This window comes from Cardiocondyla obscurior, linkage group LG02 (assembly GCF_019399895.1).
Source record: "Cardiocondyla obscurior isolate alpha-2009 linkage group LG02, Cobs3.1, whole genome shotgun sequence".
NCBI classification, from domain to species: domain Eukaryota; kingdom Metazoa; phylum Arthropoda; class Insecta; order Hymenoptera; family Formicidae; genus Cardiocondyla; species Cardiocondyla obscurior.
The window spans coordinates 12,414,530-12,431,819 of record NC_091865.1 but is presented as its reverse complement, the minus strand read 5'-3'; the positions used below and the strand labels follow the sequence as shown (position 1 = coordinate 12,431,819).

The following is a 17,290-nucleotide window of genomic DNA, read 5'->3' as shown; positions in this document are numbered from 1 at the left end:
TAGTAATATTAACAACGCTATACACGCGCGTCACGTAATTCAGCGTAAGGTTTTTTTCTGTAAGTAATGTAATACACTAAAAACTCTCACGTTTTTACTTTTATAATTGTGGTGTCGTTTAATTCAATCTCCCTTTACGATTGAGCGTGTTAGATCGGACCTCTCTAGGATTGCATTTACAATTTTATATTCTAGACTCGACGTTCTTGCGGAAAGATCAGATTTGGCTGCAACTGGAAGATACTTCTCCCCCCGCCCGTTTTATTTTCAATCAAATATTTATTATCATCTTTTCCAAACGCAAGTCGAATACAATTGCCATTATCGAGACTTACGATTATAATGTAGCCCGGTAGAGATTGTCAGTGATGCCCCGCGATTAATCGGGCAGATAACGTCCGATACATTGATTAGAGCGATGTAACGCGCTTGTCTCACCGGGACAAACCGTCCGGATGTCTCCTTTTGTTTCTCGTTTTATTTTTTATTATTATTTTTTTTTTTATACTTTAGAAAGACCCATATAGAATTAAGTTCGTAACGTTAGCCTTTCTCGGCTTATCAGTTTCTTTTTTTTTTTTTTTTATAAAATTATGCTACTTTCTATTTAGAATTTGCAAATATAGTTCTAATTATTTAAATGTCCGATCGGTGCGCGATCGAGGAATTTTGTGTCGAGATGGACATCTTCCAGAAACACAAAAATTTTCTTACTAAATATTTATATTTGCGTATTAAATCATTATTTATATACCTCTGTACTTCGTCAATAAATCACTATTTCACAGCATTATTTTCCCATGTAAAACGAAAACTTAGCGATATCATTACGGTTAAGTTCTTTCTTTTTTTTTTTCCTTCTTTTTATAAATTAAACATTCAATTGCTTTCTTTCCCTTCTCACCCTTGCGAAGTGTTGCTTTGCCCCGAAGGTAAAACTATCGCATATTGTACACCGATGTACGAAACTACGCTAAACTGTACACACCTGTAAAGTTTTATACTCGGCGCGGAACGGTAAATGTCCACTGCTTTATTGTAATTGCAGCGAGAGTTAGTTTAACAAGCTCCACTAAATTAATAAAAGAATCTAAGTTACGTAGCCCATTATTAGCGTGTAGTGTTCAACAGTGTGGATCATTTATCGCGTTTTTTTTTTCTCTCTTATCCTCTGCATTTACTGTTTGCTCCTTTTATTCGTTGCTATACATGTTCCCGTATCGATATAATAAATCACTAATTGTCCATAGCGTACAATGAAACATTCTCTCTCTGTACACGTTATCTAAATGGAAAATGTTCAATGTTCGTCGCGGCAGAAGCGACTCAAGCGATTTACGTGACGACACATGCGCTAGACATCAGGAGAATTAAAACGAGCGTCACAGTAGACAGCTTTTCATCACAAAAATACGACAGACTGTTGCTTGCGCACCTGAGGGCCAGTTATTTCAACTACTTGGAAACTTTATCTACCAGATAAATATGTATTTGTCTTTATCTTTCTTTCTTTTTAATTAAAGACATATTATCAGTTAGTTAAAGTTACCTAGAAATTGGAACAATCAGCCCTGATGGTTTCAAATGGATTTACCGCTTTAGAACTGCCGGTCTGCAGTGCCCTAGCACATTTAATCCGCACTCGGGAAGGAAGTCCTACCTCCTAGGCTTAAAATTATCGGCTAATTTTATTTTACTCGCGAATAGGTACGTTATATCCGGACTCAAGGAGGCGATTAGAAACGATTACGTAAGAAGAAAATGCAATTTGCGTCGTGACTCGCTGGACACTCGCGCGAGAACGCGCACGAAGGCGCGTTACACAAAGCCACGCGAGAAATATAAAGGACATAATAATTTCCGCACACACGTGTCGCACTTATTATCTCGTTACTACGCATATTATATATATATACTATATATACTTATTGTTTCGACTATATGCCTATCGGTGCACGAAGCTCGCTCGACGCTTTATTGCACTCTCACATCGAGCCGCTTCTTTATCGTTTCTCTCTAACAGGAAATCAATGTACAAGCAATTAAAACTTACTACAGAAAGAGACTGCAGGGTCAAAATATTCACTGAGATTTAATTGAGACGAGGTCTCGGGTTTACCTTCTCACAGAAAACAATCTAAAAAGAAAATAAAAAGAAACACTTGTGAATTTAACAGGGAGTGTTCTTCTGTGTGTGATAGAGATTATTATATTAAACGACGCGCGCGCACGTATATGTATATGTAGAACGGCGAAATACAGTCAGACCATTGACACGCGGTTTCTACCCGAAAGCTTGATACGCTCTACAGCAAAAGCAACGACCTTCCTTTTCCTCCGCTCGCATCGCGCTCAGGTTCAGAGCCAATTGTTTCAACTTCTTGATGACTTTATTTGTCAAGTAAACACGCATGTGTTTTTTTTTTTTTTTTTTTTTTTTTTGCCCTAAACGAGCCAAGATTTAGTACATTACCTGTCAGGTAACGTTATTAAAAAGTTGGAACGATTGACTCAGCCTGATAATTTAATTTCCACGCGCCGCTCGACTAAACTAACGAAATTTCCATCACGTCGGTATTAAGTAGTCGGATGATATGAGCTGATCAGCGCCGCATCCACCGGCTCCATGCACGACGGGCACGTCAGCGAGCGCAGCAGCCAGTCATCGATGCAAATCGCGTGGTAGGTGTGCATACAGGGCAGATAACGCACTTCCTCGCCGGCTAGCAGCTCCATCATGCATATCACGCACTCGCCCTTCTTAGCACCGTCGTATTCCCGTATCGGCAAATGCTGTATCAGTCCTATGCGCTTGGCGATCCTCACTTGTTGTTCTTCTTCACTCAAACCAGCCGAACCAGCACTCTGCATTAAATTTACTCCGATCCCACGGCCAATGTTCAAATTAGTAGACTGCAAGTGACGTTCCCTCGTGGCGATCGACGGATAGTAAGACGTCTGCTAAAACATTAAAAATCGAAATTGTATTCAATCACTAATTTCCACGTCGATCGTGGAGCCTTCAAACTTGGAAAAAAAAAATAAAAAACTTGCACGCCTGCTTCACAATCCTCTATAACGATTCTATATTTTATTACACGCTACAATCGCAATGAAAAGTGGCAAAGAAATATTATTGAAATTAATTACTCTGCAGTTTTTTTTTTTCGATTTTGTTTCAACACAGGCATCAAGATCACTGTGCAAGAGAAGTCTAAAGTCAACGATTAATCAAATTGTTAAAGTACCATGGAAGATATGCAAAGTGCACTTAATCGCAAAGTGTTCAAGTGAACGAGAAACGACAGACAAAGGGAAGAGAGTGTAAACAGGTTAGAGAGGATTGAGACACAGCTCGTTGAGTTTCAGATTGACAAGACAGAGCAATGGCGATGTACGTGAATTACGTTGTAGGGTATCGGCGGGCCGAGGCCCTCCTGCGAGGACCCACTCGTCGACACGTTGGGCTCGGGATTGTTGCTCAAAAGGGTGGTATTGTCCTGTTGATTGCCAGCGGTGCGCTTCAAGCAGTTGCCCATGGCTGAGCTCTCTTTCTCTCTTTCGCGCTCTCTCTTTCCTTCTCTCACTAACGACGAGCTGTCAGCTTTGTGGATCACTCGCACGTCGCATCCGCGCGTTCTGCCCAGGACGGCTCGCGTTTCTGGCGCGCGCGAACTAGTGGATCTCGCGCGAGACGAGACACGACGCAGGTTCAGATGTGCGCCTTGCCATTTCACCTGGACCAGCCTGGACCGCGGGCCGCCGCGGCGCGAGACAACATTCGCCGTCGACGGAAGAAGCGCGATCGAGGTACAACGATGCCGTCGAAGACGCAGCCGTCACATACCCCTCCTCGTCAGTCAGCCAGCCCAGTCTGCCAGCAGCAGCACCAACACCACCAGCAGCAGCCGAGTCACTACCAGCTGAGCGTCGCCATGATGCGCAGCAGGTGACTCGTCCGCGCACAATGGCAGAGCGGAAGCTGGTCAATTCCGGGATCCTCGATTTTATCTCGGCCTTTGCGCGCTCGTCGAGCTCTTCTGCTTGCTATAGATTTGAGTTTTTTATTTTTTTTTCAATCGCCCGCGCAGTTTAATGCGAGAATAGGCTGGAAAACGAGTAAGGGACGGTCATAATTAAGCCTCGGCGCTAAGCGAAGGCTCGGCGATACTGCCGTCGGCAGGCAGCTTCACCTGGTATCTGTAAATCACGTCGATCACGTCCGAGCGCATCGTCAGCGCTCCATGAGAAGGCACTTTCGGACCTCGCGCTTCACGTTTTCGGGAATGGTAGTAGCTTGACGAGCGAGATCGCTGCATGCATGGTAGGTTTGTGTCACGGAGACCCAACCGACATAGGCGCTTCACTAAAAAGACGGGACGATTTTTAGGCCGCGCTAAAGATAAAATTGGCCTGAAGAAACAATAACGATCCTTGCCGGAACGTAGAGACAGAGTACCGTAGCGTCTGTGTGAGCTCGAGCGTTGTGTGCAACGATTCACACAACGATCACACAGACGCTACAGTACTTTATGTTCCCGCAAGGGTCGCTATTGTTCCTTTTTTTTGTATTACGGCGTTTGGTCTTTTTATTATATTACTTCGTGGTTCATGTGCTTTCCAGCTAGCGAGACAAGTCGACAGAGTGCAGTACGGTGTATATTTCATCCTCGTTGTTGCACGGTATTAAACAAGGATGAGATTACGTGGAACGAATGTTGAATGATGAAGCGATTATTAGTCTTGGCTTAACTGCGAATACCTAGATACGTCGCGCACCTTCGAAAAGCCGCAAAAAGCGTCTTTTAGCACGGGCAGGCGTTTGCGATAACGAGCGAATTTATCTTATCTTCCTTCAAATCCAATTTAAGCAATTTATCGATAAAAGCCTTCAGCTGACGCTGTTTTTCTTCTGCGACCTCTCTTGCTCCGGTCCGGTTGATTTGGTAAGTTTAGCAATTTCTTTTGATTCCGTCCGATTGTTCTTCACGCAAACCGGGTGTCTGGAAGCGTTTAGAACGTACTGCGCTTTATCCGACTAGTACAAATCAAACCGTTTTTTTACGTTCAATGCTGTACTCTAGTTTCTTTGCCGCTGCGGCTTGTAATTGACGCATTCTCTCGGCGTTTAGATAATATGTCGAAGTCACGAGTTTTAAACGCATTCAGGTTAATTACGAATCGCGGAAGATCGTATCACTCGCTGCCGTATGTGAGAGTCTCTCGCAAATTTCAAGCTGACCAGTATTCGACCGGTAAACCGTGTTTACGGTGTGTTATACGATATATTGTTCTTATCTTATTTTGTTGAAATTTAATCTTCAGAGATTACATCAGCTGCGGGGCGCAGCAGTTAGCAACGGATCATTTAAAACGCTCATTGATTTTTGGCGTTAACATTAAAGTAATATTTCAATTTTTTTATTTGCTTCAGTATGCAGCAGCTGTATTCAACAATGAGTGTGGACACTTCTTTGTATACATTACCGAACCATCAACCTGTGGTTGCGCTAGAATGTGATACCGCGTTCAAATCCTTGACGCAAAATGAAAAGCTGTATGCTCATTACTTGAGCCAGGCCTCATGGAATGGAGGATTAATAGTACTGATACAAACGTCGCCGGAATCTCCACTGATATTCGCATTGTTGCACAAAATTTATCTTGCGGAACCTATTGACAATTTAAAAGGCGCGGCATTGCGCGCCGGTATTACCGAAGATGATTTCACGGTAAAAAAAAAATTTTTTTTTTGTAGTTTTTTTTAAATATATTATTAATTAAACACATAACAATGGGTCATTTTTGGTTCTTTAGGCCTTCCTGGTTTACAGCTGTGGAATATTTTCAAATGCAGGAAACTATAAAGCCATGGGCGATACGAAAATCATCCCAAATTTTCCACAGAATGTGTTTGAGAAAATAATAAAAGCCTCAAACGCTTATAAAAACAATCCTACAGAGATACAGTATATATGGAATAACATTTCGAACGTTGTGTATTCTTTAGACGGTAAATTGAAATCGTTGGGCTTAAACGACAAGGGTATCACAACTTATTTCTCTGCAAATTGTACCGAAAAAGATGCGGACAAAGTTAACGCATTTATGCAGCATAAAGGTCTGGAATCCTGTAATGCAAGATGCTTCAAGACAGTAAGGCGAGATCCCGCGAGCGGTAATGATATCAACGTATACGAGATTAAATTGGCATCTGTGGAAACGTCCGACGATCCAAAGATAACGCTGCCCGAAGAAACGTATGAGAATGCCAAGTTCAAAATTACGAGAGGAGACTACAGCAAACTTATGGTGCCTGTCGTGGAAAACTTGAGAAAAGCCAAGGAGTATGCATCTAATCAGATTGAAAAAAACATGCTGGACAAATATATCGATCATTTTGTAACAGGATCTTTAGATGATCATAAAGACGGATCTCGTCTTTGGATAAAGGACAAAGGGCCGTCTATTGAGACTTATATTGGTTTTATAGAGACGTATCGAGACCCAGCGGGTCAACGAGGAGAATTCGAAGGTTTTGTGGCGATGGTGAACAGACAAATGTCTGAGAAATTCGCTACATTGGTTAATAGAGCCGAGGAATTTATTCCGAAGTTGCCGTGGAATAAAGATTTCGAGAAGGATACGTTTTTAAGGCCAGACTTCACATCCTTGGATGTTCTTACATTCTCAGGTTCTGGTATTCCATCGGGAATAAATATTCCTAATTACGATGAGATTAGACAGTCCGAAGGCTTTAAAAACGTATCGTTAGGAAACGTTATAAATGCGCATATGAAAGATATTCAGGCAATTCCGTTTTTATCTGATACCGATCAAGACTTGATGCGCAAGTATAGAGTAATCAGCTTTGAAGTGCAGGTCGGTCTGCACGAACTCCTCGGTCACGGTACCGGTAAATTATTTAAACAAACTGAGCCGAATACGTATAACTTTGACCGTGATAACGTAAAAAATCCTCTTACCGGTGGTAAAATAGATAAATTCTTTCTGAAGGGCGAGACCTACGATTCTAAATTCGGTTCTCTGGGATCCACGTACGAAGAGTGCCGAGCAGAAGCGGTCGGTCTTTATTTGAGCTTAGATAAAGAGGTATTAAGCATATTTGGTCACGAGGGACAAGTAGCAGAAGATATAATTTATGTGAATTGGTTGACTTTGCTGTGGGGCGGTTTTGCGAAGGCTTTTGAAATGTACCAACCATCCACGCAGACGTGGTCCCAGGCTCACTCTCAAGCACGTTACGTTTTGCTTAGAGTGTGCCTGGAAGCAGGCCAAGATTTCGTCACTGTCGTCGAGACTGAAGAAGGCAAGAATCTTCGTATGATTATTGACCGAAGCAAAATCTTTACGGTTGGCAAAAAGGCCATTGGCGATTTTCTTTTGAAGTTGCATGTTTATAAGAGTTTAGGAGACGTTGAGTCGGCTAAGGAAATGTACAACAGATACAGCGAAGTGCCAGAGAATGGACCGTATCCGTGGGGTCGCTGGAGAGACCTAATTCTGTCTCGCAAAGAACCAAGAAAGATCTTCGTTCAATCAAATACATTTGTCGATGGTTTGTACCAAAAATCTTTACATCTTTTATTATTATAATTTTTTTTAACCATCTGTATGCGTATACTCTTGCGCGACAACGTTTGCCTAAAAAATTGTTTTTAATTGTTTCAGATTCTAATAATGTGATACTAAAGAATTACGAATCGTCATTCACGGGGCTTGTTCAATCGTGGACTGAAAGATTCCCAAGCTCGGACATATCTCAAACGTTAATAGAACTCTGGGAAAAGGATAAGCATTATTTTATAGAAAATTAATCAGAGTATTCGTCTGTGCAAAGTTTGCTAAATCGTTAGAAGTTCTAATCTCGTCTCCGGTTATTTACTGGAGTGGTCAGTGTTACACGTTCGAAAATGTTACTTTTTTACGCTTTATTATATGAAAGAACAATAGTAGTTTTTTGCAGGATTGAATGTACATATGGTGTACAATAGTTTTTTCACTTTTTTAAGATTGTATGGTTGCAGAGTATCATATTTGCGATTTGTATCGTGCTCCGACATTTGTCGCCAAGTTAATCTGAATTTGATCCAAAACTGATCGAGTATTATAGTTTTTGAGTTATATAGCATAAGAACTGAATGCACCTCTGAGAAGGAAGAATGCATTTAAAGTTGAAGGTATTCCGAGCTTGTCTATGATATACAAAAATAATTGTACGTTATGTAAAAGTATACAACTGCTTTATAAATACAAGTTGAAGTATTCATAAGTTTAAGTGTATTTTTATTAAACTATGTTAATATGAATGTTAGTCTGTCTTCTAAAATATGTTTTGCTTTTTGCGTTTGAAATAAAAATGTCCAATCGAATGTTTCAGGTAAAGAAAAAGATGTTAAAAGGGATACAATTATAAAAAAAAAAAAAAATTTTATGTTTGTGCAAAAATTTATTAGGCTGAAAAAAGACGAGTGTAGAAAGCGTAATATTAATGAAATTTGTATAGTTCTCTAAGCGCGCGCTGCCGTTTTAACGCAGCCAATGTCACGTCTATCTATATATATATATATCTATGGTTTGGAGCCAAGTTTAGTTTTGGCGGCAAGAACCAAGAATCGGCGAGGACGAGCGAAGACAGTGCAAAGGCAACACGCAAAATGGAAAGAAAGGAGTCCTTGCGGTTACTATTTCAAGACTTAGGCTGTAAAATTGAAAGCGATGCCGTTCTTGATAAATGTGAGCATTTTTTTTTAAACATTTTCCGCGATTTCTAAACGCTAAAAATCCTCTTTAAAAATCTCCGAGCTTCACCTTGATCCATTTTCCTTTTTTCGGATTATGAAACTTGTTGAATATTTAATTTACATTGCATTAAAAATGCAATCGCAATTTTGAATGATCAACAATGTTCCTTTTTTTTTTGTAACGAGACAATATGCACGATGCAAAATAGATGCTGATTTTATTTCTTTTTTGTATAACCTTACTTTTGAAGCTGGGATCTTCCTTTAGCTCTTATTCAAGCTTCTAATTTGCTCGAAATTAATAAAATTTGATAGATTCAAAAAATGCTGGTTACATCAACGTTAAATAGTTTTAGTTGTAAGGTTAATCTATCAACATTTTCAAATTTTTTAATTAAATTGAAACTGGACTTAGGGAAAGTTAAAGAAAGATTTCTAAACTACAAGATTTTTTTAATTCCCTGATATAAATTTCATATGTTGAAAGTATTTAATTTCCTAATATTTTAATCAAACAAATCTGCTTTTATCAGAATCCTTATTAGAATTGGTCTTCTAATTAAGTATTTGTGTGACATAGGTTTTGAGTTTTGCGACTCCTACAATATAGATGTGGAGAAGCTCACAGAATTATGGCTGACTTTCTGCGTTAATAACAACACTGACATTGATCCTTCTGTTGACACCTTGTTGGAGCTGGAACGTGTGATACTAAAAAAATGTTACAAACTACCTAACTCAGCCACAAAAAGCCATGTGAATCAAGAACAAAGTACAGTGGAGAAACATTTTATCACAAATGAAGCCGAGTATCCTTTAACATTAAAATTATCATTCTTTGACTCTTAGACAAAGTCTGATTAATAATTTGAGACTGCTAGTCATATATAATTCCTTACATTACGTTATATAGTGAAACGGACGATATTCTTAGCATGTATGGATGCATGGAAAAAGAGTCATCAAAGGTGAGTCTTCACAACTAGTTTCTATAACTTTGTACCATGAAAAGCACTACTTATTTTCGTTTGTAATACTTGTAATGCGTTGTTAGATTATTCGGTCAGTTAAGGCAATACGATATCACTTATATGTATATGTCACTTGCAACGATAATTCTTCAATTTGTTTATTCGAATCAATATCGAAAAACTGAAGGTATCTGCCAAATATGCGTATATATATAGGAAATTTATAATTTAATTATTTTTAACTTACAATTTTTAAGAGCAAATAACAGATGTAAAACAATGTTACAACAGAATGGTGCAAAATGAATAAATTATTTATTCAGAGAGCAAGCTCGTTCAAGAGGAATCCTTAAATATAAATTAAGAGTAAAATTGTTTAAATGAGCATGAAAGGAGATGTGGAAAAATAATCCTATCTCTTAAAGTTTTTGAAAAGATCTTGTTCCAGAAGATTTATGTCGCCTTTGTTTGAGAATGGGCATTGTCTCAGTGATGTCCGAATAATTCACCGTTCTGTTAACATTGTTTTTTATTGTAACGCATCTCGTTTGTATAAAGCGTTTCGCGTTTTTTTTTTTTTTAAAGGGGGACTTCGTTCGCGATACCACGTCGCTTTTTTTTTTTTTAATTTTTTTTATTTCTTAGAAATGAGAATCTTTGAAACTCGTATTTCAAAGTTTTCGAGTAAGATGAAGAAGCATCGTTAAAGGATCCCGCATGTGGCGGCACCGTAATTCCCGCCACAAAAATTGCTCAGGTAGGCCCCTCGCTTCCTTCTCGTAAGTTCGGTTCATTTCACGCCGGATCCCTCGCGGGACGCGGAGGGGACGAGGCAACCCGTTTCCATTGGCGGAACGAGGAGCTCGCTGTTCCAGCAGCAAGATTCCGAGAGGGGGTGAAGGGGAGAGAGGTTCTTCCTCCTTCTCCCTCCTTTGTCTCGGCGAGCGGCGAGTAGATCTCTTTCGAAGGGCACGATTTCAGTTTTCAAGGACTTCGACGCGTGGTAGTTGGTCCGTCGCTCGCTCGTTCTCGCGTTTACGCGCGTCTCGCGGAGCGGAGATAATCGCGCGCGATCTACAGCGACGCGTCGGCCCGTTTCCTCGAGGTCGCCTCGCCGAGCTAGTGCAGCGTCTTGCAGTCGCGTTACACCCGGTTATCGGTCGCGCGGCGGCATCGGAGTAGAGCTCGGTATCTCGATGGCGTCGTCCGAGCACGACGCCGCGCCATCGGCGTCCAGACGAGCGCGTCCCGCGAGTGAAATCGTCAAGGCGGCCGGCTCTTCGCGCGATCGGCCCGCGATCGTGAATCCGTTCTTCGTTCGGCGACGGCGGTCCCGTATCGGGCGGCTCGTTCATGTCGCCGATCGCGCCGTGCGTACGCGGCAGGAGCGAAAGAGAAGCGGCGACGGCGGCAGCCATAATGGTTCGGTTTTGGCTCGTTCGGCGACCCATCGATTCCGCGGACATACGGGATCCCGCCGATATCACGAAAGCCCGAAACCCCGTGACGCTTGGATCTGCGTCCCACGGCATTGATAGGATCGCCGGTTCCGGCAGGCCCTCGGTCCCGTCGATCGACCTCTCGGCGTCGCGATCGCCCGCGTACGCGCGCTTGCGCATTCGCGAGAATGGACGCCGCGTCTCGCGCGAGTGCGACGACCGTTGGGTTGACTTCGCCGAGCTGATTTACGCCCGCCTGCCGCTGCAACCTGTTGCGCCGACCACGGACGGTAACCACGGCGTCCCGCGAGGCCTGGACGCCACGGAGGAAGGAACGCGCTCATACTTTCGCACTCCGAGGGAAGCAGGTATATAATTAGGCATTCCATGGAGGGAGAACGAGAGAGAACGGACGGTACGCAACGAATCAACTCGGCCGCTTTTCCATTTTATTTACATAGTAATTTTGTAAATTCACGAGGCGTAGTAGCGCGTCTCGCGCCCAGCACTTAAACTCGAAACGAAAAATTGCAGAGGAACTGCGAGTCGGATAATCGTCGAGATCCCTTTGTCGCACGGATGACCAGGAAGGGAGGAGCAAAGATTTAAGTTCTTCCACCGTTAGAAGTCGCGGATTGATCGAGTATAATTTTCCCTGCGGCAGAAGATTCAATATTTCTCATACTAGTCCTTCGTCGCCCAGCAGTCAAACGAAATTTTCGACGCGAGTTTAATTTTGTAAGTAACAATCGGGTGAGACTTTTTATTTCCTACTTATTATTTGCACACTCATGTTTACGCATTCATAAAAAGAATTATATATCGCTTCTAGCGAGCTCAAAATTCGTCGGAGCAGCTCGAGAAAGAAAAGTTTTCCCCGACGAGAGGTTCCCTTTCGCTGCGCTTAAAGGGTCGAATTTGCCCGGTGGACCTTTCACCCGTCGGCACGAAACACCCGCCGTGCTTTTGTCAGCTCGCTTCTCGGTGAACTTTCTCCTCGGCCGCTGGAATCGCGCTGGTATTGAGAGACGCGCGCGCTGCCCGCCGATAAGCAACGCGAATAATTCGCGCCCAAGCGATATCGCGTTTGACCGACGGGTTCCTCGCGCCCGCGCCCGCGCCCGTTGGTGTCTCTCCATCAATTAAGCACAATTGAACAACAACTGTTCCAATCTCTTCCCTCGCCCGCACGGCTTTCGGCCCGTTTCTTTCGTCTCTGGTCTCCGCGCCGCGTGACTCAGGCGAGAGACAGATCGATATATTCTTGCGAACGCTCGCCGACTGAAATGGTTTGTCAGAAAGAAAAAGAAAAAAAAAAAAACGATCGCACGAATAGTGTCGAGGATAGTCTGTATACTGGGAAGAGTATTAAAGCGAAGTGACGGAGAGGAGCCGAGATTTATGGGTCAATGGACATTAAAATGATCGTAACTTTTTTGTAAGTAGCTCCTACAAGATTTGCTTCTAAATTTTATACCATTGTTCGAATCTTAAGCGTTTGCTTCAAACGTTCGGGTACTACAACACTGTATTTTTCATTAATTTGTTATTTTGAAGTTAGAAAGTCGAATCGAACAGAGGCCGTTAAACTTTTTTTTTTGTACAGACCAGTTTTTCTTTTCTTTTTTTTTTTTTTTTTTTAGAAGAGAAAACCGTGTAATTTTATATGAGAGCTAGAGTCTTTTTCAATAGCAACTGACAAAATATTTTAAGTACGACGCGTGTATTATTTTTTTGTTGTTTCTTGGAAGCTCGTTTTCTTCTTGAAACTTTGTCCTCGCGCGAACCCTTGGTCGTGAGGTTTCTTCCTTTGTAACTGAGCCTTTTGTGCTCTTTCATCCTCTCTTCGATGTCCAATTAAATACCTGCTTCATTTTTAGCGCAAAAAGTATAACTGTGGAACCCAGCCGCGAAGAGCAGACTCGTACGTGCGTCCAGAAGACGAAAAGAAAAAAAGAAAGAAAGAAAGAAAAAAAAATGAAGAAAGGTGCGGAGAGGGAACGTGTCACGTGCAAACGAGCGTACTCGTGGCGTGACGCGCGCATGCGTTGCGAAACTGAGAGTCTGGCCCGGTCGCGAGGAGGATCGGACGGCGTTGGACGCTGATCGAGCACGGGTACCGTTTTCTCTGAACTTGATTGAAACAATGCGTAATACGTTAAGAGCGGCCAGGTTAATCGCAGTTAACCTCTGCCGCAACGGCAGGCAACGTCGTTCTTGCCGTTCCTCTCTTGTACATTCGCGTGTATGCGCAACAAGCGGCCGATTGCTCTCCTTTCATCCCGAAGGACCTACAGAAAAGAAGGAGGATCCACGCGAAGATTTTTTTTTCGGATTTGCCGAATGAGTGGCGGTCTAGTGCACGGTCAATGAAGTTGTGACTAGATCCACACTCATTAAGCACGTTCGAACATAGCAACTGTCGTGCAATCGTCGGAATAAGAGAGCTCTTTTCCTCCTATCTTTTCTCCAGAAGAATAACGTTACTCTCTTGCGAGAGAGCCGATTCGGTTCTGTTCCTTGGACACGTTGGAATTTCTCTACAGTCGGTTTAGATGTATTAACGAGATCTTTGTCGACGAGGAGATTCAATCGATAGAATTATCGTTACAGCGACTTAAAACGAAGTAAATCGTGCTCGGAGACGGAGAAAGAGAATAGTTCCATAGACGAGTGTGGATGTGGTGCACGTACGTCCGATCATATCGTGACTAGATGCATACTCGTCTACGGCAATCTGTCTCTGTATCGGGAGCACGTAGAACGTTCGAGCGCGTGCGTACCGTCGGCATATGTTTTACCTGACACTAAATCGACGTTGTTTCGTAAGACCGACGTGTCCACGCGAACAAACCAATGACGACAATTCCACGTTTCAGCACGAGATTTACAGGAACCTGACTTGCGCGAAAAATCAAAGTCATCGGCGTCTTTATAAGTTATTTACCGCATGTGAGGCGGTAGTGATAATTAACAGAATAAACAAGTGTAATGCGCAGACTTATACACGTAAATGATGATTCGTTGACGAGACTGCTGTTACGTCTATCAGAATTGAAAGAAAAATAATGTAAAAAGTATTAGACATTCGTAACTTAAAAGATAGAACGTAGATATAAATGGTAAATTTGATAAATCGAGTACAAATAAACTAGAAGCGACATTTTTATTCGAGTAAGCTAATGTAAAACCTGTTTTTGATGATTTATGTGTGATACTTTAGATTAAAATGCATACTTATGTACGAAATGTCTAACATAGTTATAATTAAAATAAAATTCTATTTTATAAGAAACTATCTAGATCATTTAAAACGGGTTTTAAAATTGTATATAACGTATAGTCTCTCTGAGTTTGTACTCAGATAATTTCACATGGCAATTTTTTGCCGGTTTGATTTATATTTTTATTTTATATTACATTCGAGAAAGGTTAAACTGTTGCAATCTTTGGTGAATAATTGAAGAGTTTATTTCTGAGATGTTTAAAGCTGATATTTTTTTTTAACGTGGATTATATGTTACAAGGCTTATATATTTCGACAATATATTTAATTATTACTTTTGAAAAAATTTTGACGTAAGACGACTTTGAGATAAACTCTTTAATTAAAGGCTCGTGTTTGTATGCGTTCACGTCAATCACTAGCTGACGTGTAAATACGTTTATGCGCGATCAGAAGATGATAACGTGATTGTTTCCTTTTTCGTCGTAGTGTGTGCGGAAAAGTTCTGAGGTAGAAACCATTGCGGATACACAAGCGAGTAGAGCGACTGCTGTGGAATTTTCATCAGCCAGCCACGTTGAGAATTCGTAAGCAGATTTTTTGATAATAGTTTGGATTAGAAATTATGAGATTCTCAATTATAAAAACTTATTAAAAAAAAAATTGTTGAACATACAATAACATAATAGTTGTTAAATGTAACATGAAAATAAATATGATATTTAATATGTGGGTCTAGATAAAAATTTTCTTAACTGATTGGATCTATTTCACTTCTTGCGAACGTTTTTGTAATATATTCTGTCGTTTGTAGAACTGTGCCAAGTCAGCGTAATGTAATAACGGATAAGGAGAAGATTTTACTTTCCATCGGCGAAACCGTCACGTCGTGGAAGAAGACGGGCGATTACGATGTCGAAATTACGAAATCTGATGAGCCGCATGTCCCTAGCGACGCGAGATACATGTACGAAGTCCTGTCGAAGCAAGGATCTCTTCTTACGTTCGTGTGCCAGAGTTTAGGCAATAGACTGTTCAAGGCATGGTCGGCGGCAACTGACAACGTCACCGAACTGCGTTACGTAAAAAACGTACGGAGTGTGAATCAGACTAACTTTCGAACATTCGGCCGCATCAACGCGAAGAAAGAAGCCTCGAACACGGTGATGTTGGAGGGTAGTATGAGACGAAAAGGCACCTCCGCGGCCGACACAATTAGCCTTGACTTTCGCAATATGAAACAATACTCTGTATTCTCCGGTCAAATCGTGGCGGTTGAGGCCATCAATCCGGTAGGCGACGCGTTATATGTGAAGGAGATATTCGCGAAATTGTACGCACCTCTCGCGCCAGCGCCGAGAATCGAATCGAGAATTAACATCTTCGTCGCAGCAGGTCCGTTCACCGCGTCCAATAACATGCATTGCCAGCCATTGTGGGATTTGATGGAGAATGTCGCGACAAATGAACCACAGGTCTTGATATTGATTGGGCCTTTTCTTGAATACACACATTCCGAAATACAGAACAATACCATTAAAGACACGCATCAGGAATTGTTTGAAAAAATTATCACGAGAATAATGAAGTCAACTCGGTAATATACAATCTGAAATTGCTAAGTTAGCATTTGAGTTGATAATCTTCTATTAATTACATCGCATTCTGTTACAGGCAGAACACGCAAGTCATATTAGTAGCTTCGAATCGGGACGCACATCACGAACCTATATTTCCGACTCCCCAATACACAGTCTTTAATAGAAAGTTATTACAAAGCTATTCGAACTTGAAACTGATGCCAGATCCTTGCATTTTGGATATTGCGGGCTTGAAAGTCGGAGTTACGTCGGTCGACGTTATTAAACACATTGGAAAGGAAGAAATATCGTAAGTGTGCTTTACAAGGTTTAATAATCTTAAAAATTGATGGACAGTTGGTAGATTTTTTATTTAATAATTTACGTATCTTTTAAATAAAAACTAAATATTTTTAGCAATGTGTCGGGTGATAGACTTACTCGATTAGCTGATCATGTCCTCGCTCAAACGTGCTTCTACCCCGTGTATCCTTCACCTGAAGATCTGAATGTCGACACGGAGCTGTGGGAGAAATACACGTTTTTCGATCAACAGCCACACGTGATGATTTTGCCGTCCGACATGCGAAGTTACTGCAAAGTGATCAACGAGTGCATGGTCTTGAATCCTGAGCGTATGCATAAGAACATTTATGCCAGACTAAGTGTAAAGCCGGTTCTCGGTGGTAAATGGAGTCCTAATAATATTTCTTGCGAGATTATTAAAGTCTGATAAAATATGTGATTCCATAGCTTTTTAGTCCTTCAGAAAAGGAGTTTTTATTACAGAGAAATAAATTGTAAGAAAAGAGAGAATTGCTTTAAACTTTTTAAAGCAACATTATACAATGTATACCGCGTGCCAACTGAAAGATTAAAAAACAAGAAATATTAAGTCAAATAAATTTTGATTAGTTTTGTACGTTACAATTTCTAAATTGCGTTATCGAACGATTATTAATTTCTTCAAGTTTCATTAATTAATTTTCAATTGCGTAGCTTTAATTATCGAATAACCGAGTATGTCTCATGCGGATTGTGTAAGATTTATATTTAATTTTTTTCTTTTCTTTTTTTCATGAGAAAACCAAATTGATAGAAATACACGCATATAAAGAAAATTAATCTTGATATCTTCTGTAAGAAACATTGTAATCGGCGCAAAAATGTAAACCGCGGAGTGTTTGTTACTGCAAGTTTCGTGAAAGTATCTTTCGGAGGAAGCGTGAGCTCCGGCTTATCGATAGAGATTCGTTTTCGGTTTACGTGTTTTGTGCGTCTCGTGCGAGATGGTGCTACGCGCTCGATG

The 17,290-nt window shown here is 41.2% G+C and overlaps 3 protein-coding genes across 7 annotated transcripts; 2 read left to right on the top strand and 1 right to left on the bottom strand.

The window, feature by feature from the left end:
- Positions 1-565: 565 nt before the first annotated feature.
- Rnf11 (Ring finger protein 11) lies at positions 566-3,939 on the bottom strand. 4 transcript variants are annotated; one of them, XM_070674262.1, is made up of 2 exons: positions 3,399-3,939; positions 566-2,961 (listed from the first exon to the last, which is right to left on the bottom strand). In XM_070674262.1, exons 1-2 carry the CDS (start codon positions 3,537-3,539, stop codon positions 2,578-2,580), a joined length of 525 nt encoding a protein of 174 aa, XP_070530363.1. In that variant the 5' UTR covers positions 3,540-3,939; the 3' UTR covers positions 566-2,577. The 4 variants fall into 4 exon arrangements, with proteins under 4 accessions (XP_070530363.1, XP_070530365.1, XP_070530367.1 ...); XM_070674264.1 differs by having other exon boundaries at positions 566-2,958; positions 3,399-3,938; XM_070674266.1 differs by having other exon boundaries at positions 566-2,958; positions 3,408-3,937.
- A 722-nt stretch (positions 3,940-4,661) lies between these two features.
- On the top strand, positions 4,662-8,293 carry Dppiii (dipeptidyl peptidase 3). Of its 2 annotated transcripts, none has more exons than XM_070674250.1 (4): positions 4,662-4,946; positions 5,435-5,732; positions 5,818-7,579; positions 7,693-8,293. In XM_070674250.1, exons 2-4 carry the CDS (start codon positions 5,436-5,438, stop codon positions 7,836-7,838), a joined length of 2,205 nt encoding a protein of 734 aa, XP_070530351.1. In that variant the 5' UTR covers positions 4,662-4,946; position 5,435; the 3' UTR covers positions 7,839-8,293. The 2 variants fall into 2 exon arrangements, with proteins under 2 accessions (XP_070530351.1, XP_070530352.1); XM_070674251.1 differs by lacking the exon at positions 4,662-4,946 and adding an exon at positions 5,093-5,271.
- Positions 8,294-8,392: 99 nt separating this feature from the next.
- Dnapol-alpha73 (DNA polymerase alpha subunit B) lies at positions 8,393-17,102 on the top strand. The gene is made up of 7 exons (XM_070674253.1): positions 8,393-8,757; positions 9,346-9,574; positions 9,679-9,733; positions 14,891-14,988; positions 15,216-15,998; positions 16,076-16,291; positions 16,399-17,102. Exons 1-7 carry the CDS (start codon positions 8,679-8,681, stop codon positions 16,712-16,714), a joined length of 1,776 nt encoding a protein of 591 aa, XP_070530354.1. The 5' UTR covers positions 8,393-8,678; the 3' UTR covers positions 16,715-17,102.
- The last annotated feature ends 188 nt before the right edge of the window (positions 17,103-17,290 follow it).